Raw genomic sequence first — 22,408 nt, 5'->3', positions numbered from 1 at the left:
AGAACATAGGTGTTAATTTCTCAACAGTTCGACCCATACTAGCATAGCACATATAAAAGTATAGCTGTCAAGGGAAAGAAGACGTGTTTTATGGAAAAGGGGTGTTTATGTGGTTTACATGCCGACTTTTTCGATCCAGTAAGAGTAAGTATTTTTTATTCAAGAAGGCAATCACTGAAAAAATACGCATACCAAACTGAAATGACATGAAGGGTCGCAGTATCAGGCTCAGTGTCTAGTGGTAGCAATTAGTGATGAACTGATAGAGACGATGGGAAAAATGGTAACTGAAACAATAGTTAGAGAGATAAGAAAGCTAAATATTTCTCATTTAGGATTCAACCCCGGATATATACCATGTGGATCAGCTATCATTCCTTCTTCGATATCTGAATGAGAACAACCCTGTTGAAATATTACGTACTTATTAACTTGCCATAGGTCACAGAGGTGAACATTTAGAAAATGCAATTTTGTCAACTCTAGCAAAGTACGATATAGATATTTCAAACCGCAGAGGTCAGGCAAGTAATATGTCTTGGAGACATTCAGGTGTTCAGTCAATAATTAAGAGCCTTTGTCCCTTAGCAGATTAGATCTCAAGTTCAACACATTCTCTCAACTTAGCAGAACCTTGTGCTGCAGAGTAATGTCCTCTTGCCATTATTTTCATGTTTGTTCAACACATATTTTAGTTCTTTCACAGGAAAGTAGTAAATAATAAAATATTTTCTAAGTTCAATTCCGGTGGCTAAATCTCTGCCTGAATCTAGGTGGTCTGCAAGAGCAGACGCAGTGAAATCTCTTTATTTATGACTCCGTTCAATAAAGGATGCATTGTTCTTCATTGTTAGAGATAGCTGTCAGTCCAATGCAACCCGTGAAGGGGCTAACTCTTACTTCGAAAAACTCTACGTAGCTATTATGACAATTACAGTAACACTTCCCAATAGCGGACACTTTTGGGAACGAAAATTTGTCCTTTTTTTTTAAGTGTCCGTTATTAAGAAAATGCACGTCCCTTCAGATGGGAAAATCTCACTGTTTAAATGCTGTGGCTAAAAACGTTTTTGGATCTGAATCCACTTACAAGTTAATCACAATACTCTACTTCTACTCATCAAATCAGGAATGGGAGGGCAAAGTTACAGCCACTTACTGTTTTTATACTCATGTATTTTTTAAGTTACGTTCATAATATACAAGAACGGGGAAGTTTAACTGTAGCATTAGTCTTTATGCGCCAGTTGAAATATGTACAGTAAATAATGTCCATAAAAAACACTAGGCTAACTTAAGGAATTGATCAATTTTTGTCCGCTTGACACTGACATTGCTAATTACTTTCTCCGTGTGCAGCTCAAGGTTATTTCGAATTCGTAATCCGTCTGCGTCACTTTCGTTCAAGAAGTAGAGCTTCAGCAGCTTGTTTTGCGTTTAAAAAGCATAGTTCACACTCTTTTAGGGCTGTTATTATTATCCATTAACAAGTGGCCATATCCGTTTTTAGAAACGTGCGGCACGGTATTAAGAACTTATTTTTTCCACTAGAGTCCGGATTATTCTGAAGGGGAGTTGAATACTGTCCGCTATTCAGAAGTGTCCGTTAAGGAAAATCTCACTGAATGGTCTCATGTCCTTAAATGGTTTGATTCCACAAGTAAATGTTTACAGAAAATATGTGTAGATTTACATTCTGTGGTGCTTCAACTTCAATCATTGACCTCTCATATAGCAATTAACATAAGAAAAAACTTCGATTTTTACGAAGCAGAAGCAAAGTCCCTTTGTGGACAACATTCTTATGATTCTGATTCTAAAAGGAAGAAGAAAAGATGATGATGATGATGATGATGATGATGATTTCGACGACTATGATGATTGTTGTTGTTGCTGTTGTTGTTTAAAAGGAGCTAATATCTACAGTAGGTCATCGGCCCCACAAGAGGAAAGGAAAGAGGACGTTTAGCGAGACTCATGATAGTGACGATGAGCCCTACTAGGACAAATAATTAGATGTAAAGTTAAACACCAAGATGCAGGTTTTAGAAATACTTGGTACCCCCACTCAAGATGTTTAAGCAGGTTCAAAATGTACAAAATGTTGGATGAATGACTTTTATTTCTTCTAAAACTATCAGAACTTGAGTTTAAAGAGACTGCCCAGCAACATCAAGAAATATGTGACTGCGACTTAAAAGAGTCGTTAGCTAAAGACATTTCGTTTAGTTATTTATGTACAACAATCTTCGCAAAGCTTTCCCAACTACACACATAACACTGAGGATTCTCCTATCCGTGTCAGTCACTAACTATTCTGCAGAATGCTCGTTTTCTTACTTGAAAAGAATAAAGGATAAGCGAAGAACTACAAGCAGCGATACTCGACTTGCTTGCTATTGAATATGAACTGACTACATCTATGGACTTCAGGGATTGCATTGAAAGATTTGCCCAACAGAATGAGACAAAACGCCCTTGAAATAAATATTATCTGATTCCCATCTATCTCTTGGTACTTTTCATTACTTTATTTATCTTTATTCCCATCATCCATGTAGTTTCCTTTACCCATTGTTATTTTCGAATTTATAATATTCTAGAACTAAAGACTGTAGTATAAAACTTCGATCAAAATCATTTTTTTCTTTATGTGTTGAAACAGAAGGGACAACAGGAACAATAGAAACTTCAAATCATTATTTTGTTGGTTGGGGGCTTGTCCGGAAGTATAGCCTAAGGCGCCAGAGTGTGTAAATCCGGCTCTGACCACGCAGCCAACTCCCTCAGTACAAGGGTGATGATACGGCAGGGTGTACCAGGGCCAACTCTAGTGCGGCCTTGGGTGTAGGCTACGCTGATGGGAATCTAACGTGAGTTACAGTATGAAAGTGCCCATTTTAAAGCGAACAAGTGCATTTAACATGCAAAGATGGCAGATTAATTATAATCTATTGTTCTTTGATGTCATTTCTTCATGAAAGTCTTGGCATAAAACAAATTTCTGCTGGCGTAAACTAACAATAGCCCATTATATCAATTGCCGTTATGATCCTTTCTCCGAATGGCACACTTACAACGGAAACAGGACTTTCATCAGACCCATGACTGACCCACATCACTATTAAATTACTGAGGTTAAAATCGCGAGTGGAGGCTCTGCCATAGCCTTCAAATTATCATCCAGGAATATTTCAGACTGAATGATCAACGTCGAGGCCTTCGGTTTCGATGGCCTAGTTTCAGATTACCAGTGTGGTTAATTCCTCTGACTCGAGGACTGGGGGTTTGTGTTTATCCCAAAGCACTCCTCTTCATATTCACACAGCACACCACAATACCAATCAACACAAGAACACACAATAGTGAATACACCCTTCCACATGGGTTTGGCGTTAGCAAGGGCATCCGGTCGTAAAAAGGGGCCAAGTCCGCATGTGTGAAACAGTTCGCACCTACGACCCCTTTAAGGTATGGGAAATGTGGCGGAAGAAGAAGAAAATTTCAGCTCCAGTAAGTTATAATAATAATAATAATAATAATAATAATAATAATAATAATAATAATAATAATAATAATAATAATAATAATAATAATAATAAATAATAAATAATAAATAATAAATAATAATAATAATAATAATAATAATAATAATAATAATAATAATAATAATAATTGTACCGGGAGGTACACCTCAAATTCGATCATTCAAAATAAGCGCCTTAATGAACTCCTCTATCGACCAAAAGGTGAACTGATACTACATGAGCTTGGAACTTTAATCAGAAGATGTCACTACTAAAATATTAAGTAATTGTGTCATTGTGAAGTTTCCTAAACTGATTGAATTTCTACTTGTTTTGTTTTGCTATACATCAAGAAATTTGGAAATTTTTCCACAGATGTCACTACCAAAAACCTATGATCATGCACTCTGGTGCAAGGTAAAGGAAGTTGTTATTGAAAGAAAGGTTGTGTTTATAGGTTTTCCCAACTTTCATTTGTTTTTATGTAATTCTAGGTTTGCAACACTTCTGTCTCATTCCGCCAGTTTTGAATCTAGCTAATGAAAAATTTATGTAATTAATTTTCAGCCTATCACAGGCTTCTTGTCCGATTTTGAGTGTAACGTTTGAGTTCAACCAATAAAATTGAGAGGGTGTATTCGGATTAGTCCAAAATCCTCTCGAACCTTCCCTGAGGGTATATAAACTGCGGCTTTCTGGCTACCTTGTGAATTGATCATCGTCTTCCTGAGTGTAAGTGTTAAGGCAGGAGGCGGGGCGCCTCTTTCTTCGGCAGGCAGTACATCAACCAGGTATGGCCACCTAAATCCTATTTTCTGGAGCTACATCCGCAGACTTATCCCAGGGGAAGGACCGAATTTTTAATGATGTAACCAACTTTTCTAAAATGTAAATCTCCTTTCGGCTAATGTAATATTACATAATATCTTTAAATGTAAATCGGGGATAGAGAGTGAGTTACCCTCTCGAGCTCCCCTTCATCTTGGTATGAGGTGACTACGATTTAGTAACTGTTTTGTAATGTATTAAAGTTATTTCCATGCGAGCCACCTCAGTAGTTTGGGACTAGCCCCAGTAGGCTTTAATTTGTCAATATCTGGGAGCGCAGTGTACGCCTGCATTCAGTTTGTGTTCGGGCCGTTTATTTAACCTGTTCTTTTTCGCAAAGGCCCTGTAGGTTGGGTACTAGATACCCCTGTGTAAAACTATTTCAATTTGTAAGTCGTGCCTTGAGAGACCAGAGATTGTAAGATTTTGATGTAATGTTGCCTTGAGTAGGTTGGAAGAAATTGAGAGCCTGTTAGCTCTTTTCAAAGTTTTGTAATAGTAAAGAGTACCTCTGGAAGGCTAGATATTGTAATTTAGAGAGCAAGTGCTCTTGAATTAGTACAAGGGGATTTCTGCCTTTGACTAAATTATTCCTCATTTGAATTGAAATTTTGTAAAGTTGAGCTCGTAGCTCAGAAAGTGTAAATCGAGGGCTTGAAGCCCAATCTTGTTAAATTTCCTATTCTTGGGGTGTTCCACCCTTATTTGCTTTTGTACCTGACATGTTATTATGTTCACTAAGTGAAAATTTGTTAAGTTGTTGTTGTTGAAGAAATACAACCTTCAGTTCAAGTTTTATATTTATTTTGATATTGCAGATAGACTCATTCACCCCGGCACCTTCTTTCACCTTTCTGCATTCCACAGAAACCCCGGAACAATAATAATAATAATAATAATAATAATAATAATAATAATAATAATAATAATAATAATAATAATAATAATAATAATAATAATAATAATAATAATCTTTCTTTCTTAATCCATTTACCCTCCAGGGTTGGTTTTTCTCCTTGGACTCAGCGAGGGATCCCACCTCTACCACTTCAAAGGCAGTGTCCTGGAGTATGAGACTTTGGTTCTGGGGATACAACTGGGGAGGAGGACCAGTACATCACCCAGGCGGCCTCACCTGCTATGCTGAACAGGGGCCTTGGTAGGGGATGGGAAGATTCGAAGGGATAGACAAGGAAGAGGGAAGGAAGCGGCCGTGGCCTTAAGTTAAGTACCATCCCGGGATTTTCCTGGAGTAGAAGTAAAAAACCACGTCGAGGATGGCTAAGGTGGGAATCGAACCCTCCTCTACTCAGTTGACTTGCCGACGCTGAGTGGACCCCTTTCCAGCCATCATACCGCTTTTCAAATTTCGTGGTATAGCCGAGAATCGAACCCGGGCCTCTGGGGGTGGCAGCTAAACACGCTAACCACTACACCACAGAGGCGGACAGTAATAATAATAATAATAATAATCATAATAATAATAATAATAATAATAATAATAATAAAAACCAAACCAAACCCCATGGCACTACAGCCCTTGAAGGGCCTTGGCCTACCAAGCGATCGCTGCTCAGCCCGAAGGCCTGCAGATTACGAGGTGCCGTGTGGTCATCACGACGAATCCTCTCGGCCGTTATTCGTGGTTTTCTAGACCGGGGCCGCTATGTCACCGTCAGATAGCTCCTCAATTCTAATCACGTAGGCTGAGTGGACCTCGAACCAGCCCACAGGTGCAGGTAAAAATCCCTGACCTGGCCGGGAATCGAACCCGGGGCCTCCGGGTAAGAGGCAGGCACGCTACCCCTACACCACGGGGCCGGCAATAATAATAATAACAATAATAATAATAATAATAATAATAATAATAATAATAATAATAATGTTATTGATTTAACGCCCCACTATCTGCTTTTACAGTTTTCGGAGACGCCGAGGTGCCGGCATTTTGTTCCACATGAGTTCTTTTACGTGCTGGTAAATCTACCGATACGAGGCTGGAGTATTTGAGCACCTTCATATACCACCGAACTGAGCCAGGATCGAACCCGCAAAACTGGAATCAGAAGGCCAGCTGTCAACTGCCTGGGCTACTCAGGCCGGCTGACATTAAGTTTATTGGTTACCGTTTCGAAATCACATACTTCGAATTCTGTTGTGAATTGTGAACTTCAGCTGGCGCTCTGGAGTATGATAAGGTTTTCCATTGTGGACAGAAAAACATATCTCAAATTCTGAATGACATTTAGAACAAATGTGCTTTCGATCAATTAGTGCTATTTCCCAGGAGAGTAATAAAGGTACTGCTTTATGAGCTCCGTGTAAGGCGCTACTTAACACAATCGTTGTTTGTGTAAAGGAGGTAACACCCATAAGGTTTACGTCCGTATGGCATGGTATGGCTATGTATTCAAGTGAAAACGACCTTGCCATAAATTCATCGAGAGGTGATTGGTTTACAAGCTATAACCATAACAATATGTAAGCACTCGTTAAATAGAAATGAAGCATGAAATTAAATCACATCGATTGATTGAATGACTGACATGAAACTGAAACGAAAGACTTGAAATGACGTGAGAAATTAAGTAGCATTAAAATGATAAGCACCGGGCGAGTTGGCCGTGCGGATAGGGTCGCGCAGCTTGGCGCTTGAATCCGGGAGATAGTGGGTTCAAACCCCACTGTCGGCAGCCCTGAATATGGTTTTTCGGGTTTCCCATTTTCACAGCGGGCAAAGGCTGTACCTTGATTCAGGCCACGGCCGCTTCCTTCCTATTCCTACGCCTTTCCTATCCCATCGTCGCCATAAAACCTATCTGTGTTGGTGCGACGTAAAGCAAATAGCAAAAAATAATTATGCTCGTCTTAAATGACTCTAAATATCTAATGTACATATGTTCAGTCTTCAGCCCTAAGTCCGGTTGGATCCTCAACAGCTTTGCCATCAGCTGTCGTAGATGGCCTAGGCATCACTGAAGAGGCGTACTAGGGAAATGAGGAGTGAGGTAGTTTCACGTTGCTTTCCTCAACGGGCCAGAAGTTGCTATTACATATCAGTCTGCCAAGTCCACTGAAATGCATGCACCAACCGACCCTACGAGCTACGTTTTCACACAATTCATAGCAGGGATTGGCTGCACAAGGAATGGCATTACTGGCATCGCTCATACTTCAGTCACTTTCATATTGTCAAAGCCAAGGATAAGACAGAGACAGATCAATGAAAGTAACAAAATTGCTCTAGCCTATACCAAAAGACATAGTGCACGGTAAACACTAGGTCCTGCCAGCAAAGGCATAAATATGCAATAATATAAAATTTAAATTCGTGAGTATTATCATTATTATAGCTCACTCCGCAAAACTTTATAAGACGCGAATGATGTAAAATTATATTTACTGTAATCACTGTTATGTACACTTTTTAGAGAGAACTAATATTTACGGAGATATTTGGAAGTTTGCGAAAGATATATTAATCTCGAATATCTTTGTTATTATTCGTCGTACGGTAAAAGCGCATCGTATATAAGAGATTGAAGAAATTATATTTTACACAACTTTTATTATGTAGGCCACAGTTTTTCGATACAGCTAATATACACAGTAGATGTTCCCTGAAATCTGTCGTGAAAGGGAGGCATATTGTATACAATGTAATATGACATTAGAGGACATTACAGTATACAGTACCTATTATGTCTGTCTCTGTGTTATTTAAATAAACCGAGCAATTGGTTGTGCGTTTTGCGTCACATACCAATCATTTTGCATGCGGGAGCTAGTGGTTTCGAACCCCACTGTCGGTAGCACTTAATATGATTTCCTGTGGTTTCTGATTTACACAAAGATGTACAGAAATGCACATTAATTAATACCACAGTCGTTTCCTTCCCACCCTTAGCCCTTTCTTCTTCCATCGTCGCCATAACACCTTTCTGTGTCTGTGCAACGTAAAGCAAACTGTAAAATAAAAGACCATAATTTAATTTTATGTGTTACATTTTAGTTTGATGGAAGTTATCTCAACAATCAATGTCATGATGGTTCATTTCTATCTACCAGGAGAGCCTTTGACATTCATATATTTAAAATTGACCTCCTTGTAGTTAATTTGAAAATTTATGACGTGTTGACCAACTGAAAAGTCCAAGTTATTATATAAACTCCACCGACAATAGTTCAATAATTTGAATCGTTCATCCTCCAGATCCAGAGAGCGTTTGTCTAGACGTTTCCCCCTCACCTATTTCAAGAATATATTGAGATAGTGCGTCATTTCAAGTTCAGACGCATATATCCTAACCCATCAACTGCCGTACGACAGACACTACAACACATGTTATCAGGTAGTTTCCATAGGCTGGGCTTATCCACGGGTATAAAATAAATGGCACTCCATTGAAGGCTGTTACTCTGGTCAAAGAATAACAATTCATGACAGTAAACTGAATTTCTCCATCCTACTCATTGGCTGAATGGTCAGCGTTGAGGCCTTCATCTCAAAGGATCCCGGGTTCGATTCCCGCCCGGGTCGGCGATTTTAATCGCGTATGTTTCTTCTGGCTCGGACACTGGGTTTGTCCCAACACTTTCCTCTTCATATTAAGACAACGCACTACACTACCATCCACCACAGAAACACGCAATTATGATTACATCCCTCCATATATGGTTGGCGTCAGGAAGGGCATGCGATCGTAAAACAGGGCCAAGTCCACATGTGCTACACAGTTTGCACCCGCGACCCCACCGATGTGGGAAAAGCGGTAGAAGAAGAAGAAACTAAATTTCTCTCTTTTGTTCAGATTTATCGAAATTCGTGATTAAACACCTTTTTAATAATTCACCTGTACTTATGTTCTTCCTACCATTGATTTCTACACCCCCACCCTCAATTATTTGATCAACAGCTGCTCCTACAATCGTCAATACAATTAGCCGCGTCTTCTCGTTCTTTGCTTACGTTGTGAAAGCGCGTAATCCTGTCCTGAGACAGTTTAATACCAAAAATATTCTGTCATAATTAAACATCTTGGAACTGAGCAAATGTCCGCAGCACACAGATCTCTACTTTCTTCAAAGAACTGATAACAGTACCTTCTCTTTACTGCACATATTTGTTACCTTTCTTCCCGTTGAATGTTCATCCTCGTAGAATTCGAAATGGGCCATTACACCATGCTCCACGTGTGTGTTTAACATTCCAACAACATTCTATATTCTAACGACTTCGAACAAAAGCAAATGCCCTGCAAGAAATTGGTATCTTCATGCCACATCCTCAAAATCAAACTGAAATATGCATTAATTAAGGAATAAGCTCTCGATTATCTGTTGACAGCCAACCAGAACATTACTAAGGATGTTGACAGGATTATACTTGTTTTTCCTCGTTATTTAATTTCTAAAGTACCCGTTACTATTAGGTTTCCTCCTTGTTACTTCTTACTGTTCCTATTTTTATTATTATACAAATCAGTGTAAAATGGTACCTTTGTATATGGTTATTACTAAATAAATAGAAACATCCCTTAGTTCCCTAAAGCGAATCAAGAATAATAAAAACAGACTTGGAAATGTAGGCCTGTATGATGATACTGGATGCTGAGTTTAGAATGTCAAATTAGTAGTATTTCCTGTAATATCTTATATCCATGGAATTGCTTGTTGTTGTTAACTTTACTTTATCATCACAATACTGTAAGTGATCGTTGCCACCGGAATATTTCCCAATTGCGATGTATTTGTTCATAATAATAATAATAATAATAATAATAATAATAATAATAATAATAATAATTTGGGTTCAAAATGAACATGAAGCGCCCCTCCTCCCTGTCTCCGTAAACAAAACACATTCATGTCACGTTTATTTCTGACGGTCAAGTCATTACTCCGTCGTCTGGTGACCTTGAACTGTTCAGACATTTTTAAAAATAAATGAATGAATAACCAATGGCCAAGAAATCAGTTAAAACGATTCAGTTTTTATACGCTTGTATGCACAATATGCAAATCGTCGCTTATAGTGTCCAATCGAGCGGTGTTGTTAAAAGCAGCGTAGTTAGATCCTCGAATATGCATGACTCTCTCTACACTAAATTTGATGACTCATTCACCGATGCTCAACGGGTAGGAAAATAGGCCTGACCTTTGACAAGAGGAATGTGTGTCATAAAAGTTGTCAAAGGAAGATAGAACACAGAATAGGTTTTTCTCTGTCTCTTCGTCATTCCTGACCTCACTGCACTTAATTTTAATGAAATAAGTATTTGTAATTGATACAAAAATCAAACTACAGTGGTAACTGGAAAAGGCGGAGTTTCTATTTGCAATAATACATGGTTAGATATGGGTTATCTGATTAAAAGAACAAGGAATATTTCGTTCTTGCTCTGATAATCAAGTAATTCTTCCATAGGCAACATCGTTTTATCAACACATGCTAGAAATTATTTAACATTCGGGGTAATCTAAGAGTATAGCTAAAAATCGCTAAACAAAACTTTTAATTGTTGGAAGAATATTTGGTAAGAACTGCTTTCCGTAGCATTCGTACGAGTTACAATATCCTATATCTAATAACATTCTTGCCAACTACTGTACTATAAATGATTTCTGTGACCATTGTATACATATCCGGAACGAGAAGAAATTGAAGAAAAAGTCATTACATCCATTATATATTCAACTCAGGAAATTGTGGAATTTTACGCCGTTCCTCTCGACAAACGAGTATCCCACCTTAAATCTATTTAAGCGCATCCCAGCATAGAAGATCCAAATACACATCACGCGGTTGGGACTGGGCTTGGTATTCCTTGATGTGCGTCTCGTGTTCACTTCGTTACATTGTTGAAATTACGCTTAACAATCCCTTTCGGCTTTATTCTTGCTGTCTAGCCTAAGTATAAGTAAATGTCTAGGTTTTGACACAGTTGGACATTTTTAACACAGGGAATCGTAGGGAAATTTCTTCTTTGGTAACGGAGCTAAAGAAAAGTGCATGCTTATTGCTAGAGACAAATGTGTGTGCTAAAGAAACTTGCCTGCAGTGTCCCAGTGCACGTATTTTCTGCCCCCGGGATGATGTTTGCCTGCAGTGTTGCCCATGGCGGAGGCTGGGCCCACCGCAGTCTACTGCCCGATATAGCACATGGCGCGTCTCTCCTTCCCCATCACCTTCAGACTTCTCACTGCACACTGCCGCCTGGACGTGCGCGCTACACGCTCGCCAGGGCACGTGTCAAGCGCTCTTCTCACTGGGTTCCGTCAACCGAAAGTTAACGTTAGGACTCCTCTACTGAGGCTCACCAGAACCCTAGGACCATTGGCGCCGAGTTTTGTAAATGCCCTTGAGGGCACTATTCTCGTTTTAACAAAAATTACTTAATGGACATGGTTGGAGGAATGTTTTTTTCGCATTAACGACACACGCGATAAAAAAAAATATTTTGAAGCGATTTTGAGATGTCTTAACGAATCTTGTGATTCTGCTTAAGAAAATTGTGATTTTATTTTTGTGAATATCAGCGAATAAAGCGATAAGGTCAATTTAAAGCTAAATTTACTTCTTTCGCGGTAAATGCGAAACTGCAGAGAAATTCGATTTGTTCTGGGTGATTTCCGACAAAACAGGAGCGTTACAAAAACGTTGCAAAGCTTGGGCTGGGAAGACTTGGGGGAAAGGAGACGAGCTGCTCGACTAAGCGGCATGTTTCGAGTTGTTATTGCAGAGATGGCATGGAATGACATCAGTAGACGAATAAGTTTGAGTGGTGTCTTTATAAGTAGGAAAGATCACAGTATGAAGATAAAGCTGGAATTCAAGTGAACAAATTGGGGGAAAATATTTCTTTATAGGAAGGGGAGTTAGGGACAGGAATAACTTACCAAGGCAGATGTAAATAAATTTCCAATTTCTTTCCAATCATTTAAGAAAAAGCTAGGAAAACAACACATAGGGAATCTGCCACCTGGGCGACTGCCCTAAATGCAGTTCAGTAGCGATTGATTGATTGATTGATTGATTGATTGATTGATTGATTGATTGATTGATTGATTGATTGATTGATTGATTGATTGATTGATTGATTGATTGATTGATTGATTGATTGATTGATTGATTGATTGATTGAAATTCGTCGAAAATAACGAGCTTGAGATTGTATTCCAGTGTTACGAGTGTGACGGAAAACGAAAGAGAGACGGTTCCTTTTCATATTCTAGGTATGGCCTTATAGGGTGATAGCCATGGCTATGTAGGGTGTAAGGGTAATTTATTAAGTAACCTTGATTAGGGCTATATTACATAAAGGAATCATGAATGGTTAGCAATATTGTTTGTATTTCCAGTATTTATCTACCTTTCACATTAATTCGTGTGATTTGTGAATTAATTAACGTTTTACGAATAATATTAGGAAATTTTAAAGCGAAATTACAGCGATGGGGTCATCTCTATTCCACGATATAACGCGAAAAAGTGGTCCCTTTTCGCTAAATCATACATAGAATGCGAAAAAATCATGCGTCTAAACATGGTACATACAATACTTAAAAACTACGGTATAAGTATATTTCATTTACTGTTAAGTCAATAGCCCAGAGACTGGTTGGATCCTCTAATAACACCACCGAACGTTAAGCGGTTAGAACAAAACCGTAAAAACCGCTCGAGGCGCCGATATGAGGCGTAGTAGTGAGGTAGTTTGCCATTGTTTTCCTCAGTGAGCTAGAAAGTGCTATTGAAGCGCAAGTGACCCTATGAGCTATACTTTTCATAACAATCAGACGCACTGGTAGTGCTCCGAATGTCATTACTCAGCACCACCCATACCCCAGCAGCTTCCAGCAGCCATGAATGATACAGGGACTCCGGTGTTACCCTGTGCCAAGAGATGGATGCAAAAGCAACCTTTTACTAGCATTTAATAAAAATATACTAAGTTCTGGACTCACAACCTTATCATATTTTTTCATTTTAGCCTGTGAATAAAATTGGGGACCGGAGAATTAATTCCTCTGGTACACAGTAAAAGACCGAGCGAGTTGGCCTGTGGTTAGGGCCGCGCGGCTGTGAACTTGCATTCGGGAAATAGTGGGTTCGAACCCCCCACTGTAGGCAGGACTGAAGATGGTTTTCCGTGATTTCCCATTTTCACACCAGGCAAATGGTTAAATGGTTAGCGTACTGGCCTTTGGTCCAGAAGTCATCGAGTTCGATTCCCGGCCGGGTCGGGGATTTTAACCTTCATTGGTTAGTTCCGATGGCATCGGGGCTGGATGTGTGTGCCGTCTTCATCATTAGAATTCATCGTAGGTAGGGCCCCATTCTCATAGACGCACGGCGTCAAATCGAAAGACCTGCACCAGGCCTCTTCGGTGGTCACACTCCATTATTATTATTATTATTATTATTATTATTATTATTATTATTATTATTATTATTATACCAGGCAAATGCCTTAATTAAGGACACAGTCGCTTTCTTCCCGATCCTAGCTTTTTCCTATCCTATCGTCACCGTAATACCTATCTGTGTCGGTGCTAAGTAAAGAAAATTGTAAAAAAAAGAACAAAAGTGTTGCGGTGTACTGAACTCTGGGCAACGATACATTGTACAAACCTACTGAATTCATAACAATATTTCACTATAGCAGTACTATTTCTAGAATTTTGGAAAAACGAAACCGCTGCAGTGTCTTCTTAGATATTGTCGCTCGTCAGTAATGACCAGGATTGGGATTTATAGGGGCAATTTTCATAGGAAAAAAGAAGGGAAAAGGTGCTAAGGTAAAAACGTGGACAGAAGAGTGTGCAAAAAGGTGCTAGTTCTCCTATTCTATGTCATTTAACTCAACTTACTCGAAACTCCATCTTAGTAGGTTACATAAATCATTCATCAGAGGAAAGAAAAACCATGAAACTGTTGTGCCTGAAAACATTAAGCATCTCTAAGTTTTTAACAGTTTGTTTGTTTCTATTTAGAGATAAGACGTCTTTGTATATGTTAGAAATTTTTTCCCACATCCACAGAAATCAGAGGGGCAAACTTCATATTCATCCGGAATGGCAACTCTGGAGACGTGACAAATTTCTCAACTTCCAAATTCAACCTTTCTTTGCAAAACCATCCAAATTTTCCCTCACGAAAGTGAAGGTATTCCATTTTTTTCCTTTTCGAGGCCTTGCTGTTCCATTCTTTTAATGGCTACCGTCAGGTGTTTGTAACCATGGACACAAAATAGTTCTGTCTGCAAATCGTGTATCTCCTCTGGTAACAGAAGTCGCTGCGAGTTTGAAGTTGCATCTGCGTCGGTTGGATCCAGAGAAAGCACAAACTCTTCAATTTTGTCAAAATTCTCCCACAAGAAAGCAGCACACTGAATCCACGTTCCCACCGAGAAAGGAATGGGCAGGTCCGTGGTGACTCTGTAGTGAACAATACGTCTCGTGGCTTTCGGCAGAATTTCCTTCAAGCCAGACATGAACTGATTTGCAGTGGTGTATACTTTCCTAAAGGATTCACAAACCTTGTGAAGAGGATGGGCCAAGAAGGTTACGTTATTTTAACTTGGGGAACAAAGGCTTCAATTCGTTCACTGCCAAAAGCATGTAGGGTAAAGGTAGGCAATACCGTGATAAATTTTAATCAATCATCATTTATTCTGGAAATAAAGTCAACAATAATGGGAAATTAACAAAAACGATGCCGTGAATGTATACACGTATATAACCATAATGAAAACAGAACAAGAATAACATCAATGGCAAAATAAAGAAAAAAAATACAATCACTTACACCTGTAGACCAATACCGTGATATGGTGTCGGTAATACTGTGATAGATTTAAACTTCATATATACGTACATACAACTCAATAAGCAAGAGAAAACATGTTATAACATTAATATATGGAAAATAGACAGTACGAAAAATAGTTTAATAACATGCAGGACCTATTTATTGTGCCCTTTTAAGGCACCAACTGCGGTGATCTCTTCTTTCTTCTTTGCGCCGGCTGCTCCTGTAATAAATGACATATAAATCATACTCACCGCTGCATGTAGACTCTTCTTCTCAGTCGTGCCCGTTCGATATCCCCGGAGAGGCCACCCGCTGATTGAGGAGTGAGGGAATGAAAAGAAGGGGTAAACTAACTAAAATGACGGTACCCAAGACTGAATTAAAATTAAATAAAAGACTAATTTATTCAAATAAAATGCAAAGTACTGAAATGAACGTAAATTGAACTAATGAAATGTAAACAGATAAATAAATGAGACTAATAAAATATTTAAAATTGAAGGTCTGCCTTCCAAAACAAACACAAAACTGCCTAAATAAACTGACTGAAGGTCAAACACCTAAATTAAAATATGCCAGACTATCTTGACATTGTCTTCAAGTTGAATAAAAATGACTCTGTATAAAACTCTGGTCAGAAAAACCACCTTCTTGACATATAGAAATAAATAATAGAGAAACAATCTCTCCAATATCCAAATTAATAAATTGACTCACAATAAAGTAAACTAAATTCTGTTACGTTGATCAATCCACTGACTTATCAGAGTTATTAAATGTTTAACACATGTGGCTCATTTGGTAAAATAAATACCCAAATTCTAATAATCTTGGACTGCACTAAACAAGTGTATCACTTAAGGAAATAAATCTTAGAAAACAGAACAAAACAACCATGAACATCACTCTCATTTCCTACATAACCGTTGTCTTATACAACACCTCATGATTAAACAAAATCAATTATCGAAACATCACTCTGAGTGTATCCAACCACTCATCTACATGTTACACTTCACTTGCTTGTCTGTGATAGACTGGACTCTTAAAATAAAACAAAATTAGGCCAAGTGCCTGATGTTAACATTATCGAATGACAGCGATCTTTGTACATTAAAATTTCTATTGACTTTGCCGCTAACTGCATTTCATTATAAATTCATATTTGTGGTATCACCACTAGATGGAGGCAGATACCATCTTATTTACCATTTCTTGCGGCAGTTTTATACAATTGGTTTATTTAAAGATCGCTTCATTTCAAAATAAAAATGTAGTGGATTTTAAGAGAAAGTTTGGTAATTACTTGGATGCCTGGTATGAGCATACCACTACTATTTCGACTGTGACATAATCGATGACCCAATAAACCTAACATCTAACCTCTTATTTACATCATTACGTTAACTAACGGAGAAACACTGCTCCGATCCAAAAATACAGAAATCAAAACAAAACTACTAGCCTAGCTACATTTATCTATTTTACAACACATCAAAAATAAATAATTCACATGCGCTTGCGTCCTACAAATACACGGTCAAAGGTTACTCAGGAAGAAAACAAATAAACAAACTGGATTCCACCATCGCGGCCTACTGGAAATTAAATAAGGATAGAAAAGCGCAAAACAAACTCGGAGTCTCCAGAAAAACATACCCCGCTGCGAGCAGCAAAATACTGCGAATTTGACGGCAATCTCAAATTTCAGACGACAAATGTCTGGACATAATATTATTTAACCTTGATGGAAAAATTTACTGTTCTTTCACGTTATCCGTGACTCTACATAAATATTCAAAACACATTGACTCGTCGCTCTGTCCACATTGTACACTGGCTAGCATTATTTGTCGAGCATCTATTCTCCCTGGAATTATTTAACAAATACAGGCTCCTGCCTGTAGTATCATACCCATGTCGTAACACACTTAACGCACGTGGTTAAATTCTTCATTTCACACTTCTATTTCCTCATTAATTCGCGACGTCATTATAATTCATTATTCTCACAATACAGCCTCGCTCGTACCCGGCGGGCAAAAATATCTGTCGTGCACATTACGACTTCTTATGTAAATTCAAGACATGGTTCAAATATCATATGTCCATCATCAACGTAGATCATCAGGGATATTAATCATCTAGCTCGATCTCTCGATCATCCACTGTTAACACATCACAAAAATCACAGAGCTGACTCATCAATGGCGCTCATTGTTACTATAAAAGGAAGTGACGAGATTGCCTCTCAAAACACAAATGTTGAAACGGTGCGCAACCGCAACTACAGAAATAAAATATACTCGCGTCTAACCGAAAATCGTCGCAAAAATCCGCGGGATAAATACCAACAAAACCGGTCATCTGAAGGATGATTCCGCAACACAAAACAAACTGAAATGCGCAAAAACCATGAAAATAAACCCTGAAAGCATCGCGGCGGTGTCCATAACATCAAAATTCAACAAAAGAAAATATAACTCAAAAGCCCATCGATCTAAAATCATGATGAAATAATAATAATAAACTGACATTACACTCGTAGATCAAAATCAAAAGCTTCCTAACTGTCAAAATGACATACTACAGAAATCAACCATGAATACACGCAAACAAACATCTACTTAAACAAAGTGCACAAAAATAAGCCTATCTGAAAGTGCAACATAAACATCATTTATTATTATTATTATTATTATTATTATTATTATTATTATTATTATTATTATTATTATTATTATTATTATAGCAGTATTATAAAACTGTGAATTATTTACACCCTTACCTAGTACTCTAAACTACACTGATCATCGATTTTGCCACGGTACTACATATTATTTACATGATTTTATGATGCTCATACCTGTATGGTGGAAGCAGGTCAGTTCACCCACCGGTCCCCGTCATGGTGGAAATTAGAATTCCATCTTCAAGGTGATGTGGTATTCCATATTTTTATTACACACGCAAATTTGACACATTCTTGCCATGCCGTGACACACGATTATATTAGCACAAAAACACTCGCATTTCTCTCACTCCAGTGAAAGTTTAGAAGATGCCACTGCAGCCTCCTGCCTGTTGTGTAGATGAAGGTCGCCTCGCTCTTTACCTGCAAACACCTGCTGGCCTTCCGACGATCCCTCAGCTCTGTTTACACTGCAGCTTATAGTACATTAACCCTACTGGGGCATAACTGTTCCCTCAAGGTCTGCTGTTGCGGCCTCCATTGAATAAAGTCAATCACCTTCCCGTTTGTCTTACTAGTTTCCGCCCATAAACATCTAGCTTGCCAAACAGTTTGTAGAATGGTAGAAACAAACTAAATACAGTTTATGTCGTGGAGAAAATTATATACTGATCTCACATGTAACACTCCCCACTGGTTAGAAATGTTTTTATGTAAATCTGCTGGAACATGAATTTGTTTCCCTCGACTAGTAATGTGAGTTCATTTAAATTGAAAGTGTAATTCTTGCCTACACTCCCTGCATTTACAGTAAAAGTCTGTGAAAGTGTTCATTTTCTGAAATGCATATTCTCCCAAGTAAATAATACAAGGCTTTCTAAAATGCCTACAAGTGTCTAATCGCTTTCGTACCAGCCAAAATAAAGTTGACTAAATGCATTTTTCTGACACACTCTGTCACTCTGTCAAAACGTAGATTCACTAAGAATACTGAAATAACACTAAAGTACTCAAGACAATAACTGAGAGTATTCAAAACAACTGTGAACTGAAAACTTCGAAAACACTGAGAGTTAACTGAGAGTAACTGAGAGTAACTGATTCACACTGAGAATTGACTGAGAATAACTGAGAATTCGACTGAGAGTAACTGAGAATTTGGTGTGACTGAGAACTCGACCCTCTGGTCGCTGGGTTTTATAAAATTTCCTCCCACCACCAGGAAAATAGTTCCGTGGAAGGGATGTGGCGTAATAATCTAGTCCTCAGGAGCGCTTTCTCGTACATCCGTAGGTTATGGTTTTCAAAATTTATACTCAAAACTTCCTAAATTCTGTCCGACTCACATGTGATATTGCGCCGCGGGAAATGATCATAGGATAATCCACACGATGATGCGCGTCACTGGTGTTATTTTCTTCCGGTGGATGGCCTCGTTCAGCCATGATGGCTCCTTATTCTGGGTTCTATTACTCCTCCGTTCGAAGTTGAATTTTATTAATTAGGCACTGATTAACCACAGATTGGCACTGATAATTCACCAAATATTATAAAGAAGTTAGGACACTGTTTTTCACTACCACACCGGGCTTCAGATCGCGAGATACTGATTATAGATCTCCCGGTATGACAGCTCATTCAAATTTAGAATATTCTGATTGGTTGAGACTTTCGCGCTCTTCCAAACGTGGTGCATCCGCTTCCTCCCACGAATTGGCGGTTACTGTCGTTGGTCCTCTATTGTCCTAGCTAAATAGGTCAGGCTTCACCGCGTGCTTTTCTCATGAGAACGAACAGCAAGTGACCACTCCCCGGCGGTGTCATAAAATTTATTGGGAGGGTGGTTTACAATCTGGTCGTGTCTAGAGAAGAGTTCCATGGATTCTCTCGCCGTCTGACTGGCGCCAGAAAGTTCCTTTGTGCCTGCTAGTTTCACAGCCTTACTGTGGTATCTCATATGTGAAATATACAATTTAATTGTGAATTAAATTAGGCCAATTCGCTTATGGGTGCAATGCCCCCTTACGCCGTTAGAAATCTTACGCGATAGTGGAAGATTTCTCAATTCAACCAATGATATTCTAGACATACTTGCAGCCATAAGCGAATGTATACTCCTAACTATAAAGTATACCTCTGCTTATGTCTGAGTTTTTCTCTGATTTCTCTCTCTAAAAGTTTGTTCTCTTTCTCGAGGTCATCTGCAATCTGTTTCATAACTGCTAGTATCTCAGCTGAGTTCTGTTCGCATTCCGGACAATTCTCTTCTGTCTGTTGACCTGTCTCAATCTTGAAATGACTGTCGTCTCCTGGGTACGTTGATAGGGTTTCCTGGTCATCTTCTTCTTCTGCTTTGGCACACGGGTCATCATCATCATCTTCTTCTTCTGCTTCGGTACACGGGTCATCATCATCATCTTCTTTTTCCGTGCCGGAACTTGCGTCTTCTCCTGCGTTTGAGCTCCCTGGTTTTTCCACGAGATTCACTTGAGCTGCGCCTGGTGCTATTTTATATGTTCGAAGATTTGCTGCATTCATAATCATTTCGTTTTCCCCATCTAAACTTCTAATTTTATACGCAATGTTTTGCATATCCTGGACAATGCGGTAAGGACCGATGTACAATGGTGCGAATTTTGCGTAATACTTCCTTTCAGGATCGGAGATGGCTGGTCTACGGATCAAGACCATTTCACCTTCCCTTAATGGCTTGTGGAATTTTTTTCTACGAACTCTCCTCAGCCTGCGGTCAGCTTGCTCTCTTAAGTGCTCCCGTACCTGTTGTATACATAGTTCCGGAGATAATTGGGGTTCAGGCGGACAATTGACGACTGGGCTCCACGTCCTGGCCGGTTGTAAGCCATTATGCACTGTGGCTGGGATTTTCGCTGTTGCTTCATGGACAGTATTATTTATGCAGTCAGTGATCAATGGGAGAATATCGACCCATCGCCCATGTTGTTCTGGGATATAAATTCTGCTGAATTTTGCGATGACTTTCATTACTCTTTCTGCCGGGTTCGACTCTGGGTGACGTGTTGAACTTAGAACATGCTGTATTCCTAATTGCCTTAAACCTGTTTTGAACTCTGCGGAAGTGAACTGGGTTCCGTGATCTGTCAATAATTTCTCCGGTTTTCCCATGGCCGGAATTATTTCCCTATTAATGCATCTTAAAACTGACCTAGTATTGGCCTTTTGCATTGGAGAAAGGTTTGTAAATTTGGAAAATACATCCATGGTAACTAATATGAACTGATTGCCTCTCCGTGATTTCGGGATTTTTCCATAAATATCCATCGCGAATAACTCACGGGGCTTTGACGGTAGAATGGGAATTGGTTTCTGTTTTAAAAGGTAGGAGTTCGCCTTGACACGCTGGCAAGTGTCGCATGTAACTATTGCATCCCTGACAGTTTTCCTTAGGTCTTTCCAGGTGAAAGTTTCCTGAATTGTGGCGACGGTCTTATCAATACCTCCATGCCCAATAACACGGTGTACATGCCATATTAGCTCTTCTTGTAATTCTTTCGGGACGACGATCTTTAATTTAGTATGATCCTTATCTGCATATTTTAACAATTGATTATTTAACAATCTGTATTCTTGTGCGGCCTTGTGAATTTCGTCATAACGAGGGTCTCCTTGTTGAATTGCTCCTTGGAAATACTGGATAACCGGTTGTAAGGTTGGATCAGCCTGTTGAAAGGTTGGTAACTGGCTCAGTCGGAGCAGTACATTTCGGTCTTCCTGGGTTAAGTCCACATAATTTACCTGCTCTTCACGTTTATTTGGGTTCCTGCTTAAGGCGTCTGCTAGAATGTTTGCCTTGCCGGTACAGTGTTCAATGGTGAAATTAAATTGCTGCACGAACAGTGACCATCTAGTAATTCTGTCAGATGAAACAGCTGATTTTAACATGAACGTTAAAGCTTTATGGTCAGTTCTTATGACAATTGGAAATCCATAAATAACTTTCCGCCAGTGCTGTAGGGCTTGGACTATGGCTAGCATTTCCAGCTCTGTAGTTGTGTAGTTCCGTTCGTGCGACCTCAATTTTCTACTGTAAAAGCCTAAATAATCCTTGGTTATACACTCATTGTCCTGTTCCTGGAATAAGACTGCACCTATGCCCACTTTAGATGCGTCTGTCTGAAGGATAAATGGCCTGTTAAAATCAGGATACGCTAATTGTATGCTCCTGGCTAACAGTTCTTTAGTACTTGTGAACGCTGTCTCTGCTTCCTGTGTCCATTTCCATCTGTTATTCTTACATAGCAGGTCTTGTAGTGGTGCTACGACTTCGGTGAAAGTTTTACAGTGTTCTCGAAAGAATTGACACATACCAAGGAATTGTCGGATATGTTTCACCTTGGTAGGCCTAGGGAAGTTACTTATCGCTTCTAACTTTACCGGATTTGGTCGGATTCCCTTGCCGTCTATCACGTGTCCTAGGAATAGGATTTCCGGCTGACAGAAGTGTGATTTCTTGATATTCACCTTGAATCCAGTTTCTATAAGATTTTTAAACAGTTTACTTAAATT

At 39.0% G+C, this 22,408-nt stretch overlaps 1 protein-coding gene across 1 annotated transcript in view; it reads right to left on the bottom strand.

Annotated features, from left to right (window-relative positions):
- Positions 1-11,565, bottom strand: part of MnM (myomesin and myosin binding protein) — a 228,052-nt gene extending 216,487 nt beyond the window's left edge. Inside the window, exon 1 of the mRNA XM_067140443.2 lies at positions 11,411-11,565. Within this exon, the coding sequence (XP_066996544.2) occupies positions 11,411-11,474 (64 nt within the window). The 5' untranslated portion in view covers positions 11,475-11,565. The remainder of the gene's footprint in view (positions 1-11,410) is intronic.
- Positions 11,566-22,408: the final 10,843 nt, after the last annotated feature.

Source organism: Anabrus simplex, chromosome 2, assembly GCF_040414725.1.
Source record: "Anabrus simplex isolate iqAnaSimp1 chromosome 2, ASM4041472v1, whole genome shotgun sequence".
Taxonomy (NCBI): Eukaryota; Metazoa; Arthropoda; class Insecta; order Orthoptera; family Tettigoniidae; genus Anabrus; species Anabrus simplex.
The sequence above is the reverse complement of the archived record's forward strand: the minus strand, read 5'-3'. Positions and strand labels throughout refer to the sequence as shown.